Below are 4,097 nucleotides of genomic sequence, written 5' to 3'. Positions count from 1 at the left end.
CCTTGTCTTGTCTTCCGTAAGAAAGAGAATGAGTGCACTCTGCTTGTCAAGAACCTAAGACTCTTTAACCCATTTAGTATGTAAAACATTATAAGCATCATTAATAGTGTCATCAGATAGTTCATCATCAGTAACAAATTTCTTTGAGGATTCAGTAGATTCGTCAATAGATTCAAGATTATGAGTAGGAATAGAGGCTGTGAAGGCAACAAAATTGCTTATCTAATCTGAGTCACTGTCTTCTTCTTCCTCATAAGATAAAGTGGCGTTGTATCCTTTTTTATGCCTTTTTAGGAAGTTGGGACACTCTTTCTGAATATTCCCAACGCCTTCACACTCATGACACTGAATACCTTTGCCTTTTCCAGTGCGTTCACCACTTCTGCCGTTTTTGTGAGGGTTTCCATTCTTCTGGAATCTTTGCTGAAAGTTGTCTTTGACATCTTGCGAGGCATTCTTCCCAGTCATCTAGTTGAATCTCTTCATAACCCTGCTATAGTTTTTGGCCAGCATAGCAATAGTATCATCAATTTCATTATCAGAATCAGAGTATACCTGCTCATTCTGATCATGAATAGAGCTTTTGAGAGCCATTCCTTTGTGTTTCTTCTCCATCTTGGGAAGAGATAGCTCGAAGGTCATGAGGGATCCCATAAATTCATCAAACTTTAGCGTCTTAAGGTCATGGACTTCTTCTATCGCCGTGATCTTCATTTTGAATCTTGGGCTTAAGGCTCTCAGGGTTTTCCTGAAAAGATCTTCATCGGTCATAGGTTTGCCGAGAGAGTGGATTCGTTGGCAAGATCCCGAATACGCACATTGAAGTCAGCAACAGATTCATCTTCAAGCATAGTGAGAGCTTCAAAATTTGTAGTGAGATACTGGAGCTTCTGCTCTCGAACTTTAGTGGTTCCCTCATAGGCGACAGCCAAAATTTCCCAAGCTTCTTTGGCACTCGTGCAGGTGTTTATAAGCCTGAACACATTTTTATCAACCCCGTTAAAAATAGCATTTAGTGCACGAGAATTACCCATAGCCGCCTCATCTTCAGTAGGACTCCAGTCCTTCTCGGGTTTGAGACCAGTCACAGCTTCTTTGTCATCGGCAGAGATTGGAGCTTCCCAACCATGGATCACAGCCTTCCAAGTTCGGTTGTCGAGGGATTTCATAAACGCGCTCATACGAGCTTTCCAGTAACCATAATTGGTTCCATCAAGGACTGGAGGACGATTGACCGAGCCTCCCTATCTGGAACTATCCATATCTGGTAATCAGAATAAAATACCCAGGAAACCACCCAAGGATCTAGGTGCCTGCTCTGATACCAATTGAAATTCTTATTAGTCACAAGGACAAGATGTCGCACACAATGTGTTGACAATGTGTCGGACAACTTGCTTGAACACAGATAATGGATAAACAACAAATAGTGCGATAAATAAACGACACACAATATGGTTACCCAGTTCAGTGCAATATCACCTACGTCTGGGGGCACTCTGCTAGTGGAAATGATTTCACTATATAGTAGTCAATAGTACAAGAAAGGTCTTATATGATTACAACACAAAATCAAGGCCCTAATAACTATTACCACAAGTGAATACCTAGACCAGGGACTCCCCCTGAATTTGAGATCCTCCTCAATTCCACTCTTCGAGCAACCGCCTATGCTCGGATGACTTCAGTCTTCAAATGCACGTGAGTCTTCAATCACGTAAATACATAACCCAAATCACTCAAACACTCAATCTTCTGGAATAGTATTTGGTGAATGACACCGCGCTTGAAAAAACACAAAGTCTCTCAATCCGCCAGTCTTGCACGTCCAGGAGCTCTAAGTATTTTTAAAAGGCGTCGAGGCTGCTAAGGGGGAAGCGCATGGCTTTCATAGCAACTGTACAAACCTGGAAGTGTATCTAGGGTTTCCTTACCCATTCTCACAAGAATATCACGCAATAAAGTCACCAACGAGGCAATCTGGAAAAATTGGAAACTTGCCAGAAAAAAAACTATCTGCGCACAGGAGGAATGATGTATTACCAGAAGCTGGAGCATGAAGACCGACATCTTTCCATACAACTTGCACTAAAAAAAATAAAGCCAACATATAACGTAACAACAGCATGGAATTGGCATACCTTACAATGTGGCCCAACATTGATTCAAAACCTTAGGCCCTGAACTAGGACATTGAGATATGATCTATGCAATTCCTAATCGAAAATTCTTGATTGCCGAGTTTTTCATCGAATTTGATTTTGTTTAGCTCAGATTGCCATTTTCTTCTTAGTCAGATCATGTCTTCATTCTCAAGAAATTGAGGTGGACTAGTTATTGATCCATTGAGGAAACCTTCTAGGTCATGCCCAAGAACCTGGGAGCACCAGAAGAAGAAATTGTTACTATCAATCCTGACAAGAAATCCTGGCTATTCGTGTTCACTCATGTTGTGTCGAAACTCAAATATTATATCGTATGTGTTTTGGCTCTGGGTTTTCATAACATGTGCTTTTTAGCTCAAAATCAATTAATCAAAACGAATGCGAACTATCACGAATAAAAGGAAAAAAAAAATTGACATTATCTTTTTGAGAACAATTAGAATATAGTTGCTATATTCTTTTTTTTTTAACTCTCGAGAATTTGACGATTACGAATTTGGGGTTGAGTTCCTAAAAAAAGTGTCCAGTAGATATATAGTCATATTTAACTTTACGCTTTGCCATTTGGCCAACTTTTGATAAGTTTTTTGTAAATAGCTATGAACTATTATTTACACGCGTAAATTGAGAGAAATACCCTATCCAACTTCCCGCTAAGTGTTATTACACATTATTAATTAAAATTTATATTTATTCGAGCAATTATAAACGACTATTTACAGTTATATATTTTTTCTTACATGTTAATAATGCGTATTTTATTAACATTTTTGCAGTCAACCTTTTAAATTTAGGTTTCTTCCCATATTATAAAACTCAACTTGCTAACATGTATGCCATTAATACAAGAATTCAAGAATTAACTGCTAATAAATTATTATTTTATTATTACTAATAGATAAAAAAAAAAAAAAAAAGTACACCATTTTTCATACATGTTGTAACTGTTATTTAACTATTTACACTATTTACACAACTATTGCGAACTGAATGTTAATATTCAGGGATTTAAAACTAATGGAACGTAATAATGGCTAGTAAATTTTTAAATTCAAACGTAAATGCACGTAAATATACAAAGAAGCAAACTTGAAAACCATAAATCATCCATATCCTGTCACATAATTATTATAGATATTTACTTAAAATTTATAAGAGATTGGCTACTTAGAAATTCTCTTTGTTTTTGTTTTGGTGGCTCAGTTAGTTAATATTTTGAAAAACAATATAAAAAAAATGAATCTGGGATTGGTTGATGAGCGTCTATTAAACCTAGGCTTCTTATCGAATGGTTTTTTTTTTCCCCTTCCGTAATACTATACTTTCCTGGCTATGATAAAATTCAGCTGGATTTCTAGTATGCAAGTTTACCCTGAACATCAACATCATATACACACTGTTGGTGATCAAAGGATATTAATACATGATGGTGTCAAAGTAATCTATTACATTAAATTTTATGAGTATCTATCCCAACACTTTACATGGAAACACCCAACAGATCATATGGAAAACATTGACTGATAACTGTTTTCTGCTTTTGTTACTTTCTCACATCATTTTAAAAGCTAATATCCGTGGGGCCTCGCAATCAATCCTCTTATTCCCATCCAATCCAAAGAAGAAGAAAAAAAAAATCATAACTTTAAAGACCGCAATATAGAGGTAATTTTTTTTTTTTTTTTTTTTTTTTTTTTTTTTTTTCAGGATCTTCCCTCCACTGTATCATATATACATAATGAGCAAATTGTTAAAATCACATTCCTGTTATATATTAATTCGAATAAGTAATAAAAAAAAGTAAATAAAATACAATATTATACTGCTATTTTCATCGATAGAACTTGGTAAACAAATGCATTATCTGTTTACTTATTGTTCTCCTCTATATATATATATATATATATATATATATATATATATATATATATA

At 35.5% G+C, this 4,097-nt stretch overlaps 1 protein-coding gene across 1 annotated transcript; it reads right to left on the bottom strand.

Moving 5' to 3' along the window:
- Positions 1 to 767: 767 nt before the first annotated feature.
- Positions 768 to 2,070, bottom strand: LOC149380838 (uncharacterized). The gene is made up of 2 exons (XM_089601218.1): positions 2,044 to 2,070; positions 768 to 1,244 (listed from the first exon to the last, which is right to left on the bottom strand). The coding sequence occupies exons 1-2, from the start codon at positions 2,068 to 2,070 to the stop codon at positions 768 to 770; spliced, it is 504 nt and encodes a 167-aa protein (XP_089457344.1).
- Positions 2,071 to 4,097: the final 2,027 nt, after the last annotated feature.

This window comes from Urtica dioica, chromosome 11, assembly GCF_054948205.1.
Source record: "Urtica dioica subsp. dioica isolate 48M chromosome 11, U.dioica_male_clone48M_v1_H2, whole genome shotgun sequence".
Lineage (NCBI taxonomy): Eukaryota > Viridiplantae > Streptophyta > Magnoliopsida > Rosales > Urticaceae > Urtica > Urtica dioica.
This window is presented reverse-complemented; position numbering and strand designations above follow the sequence as displayed.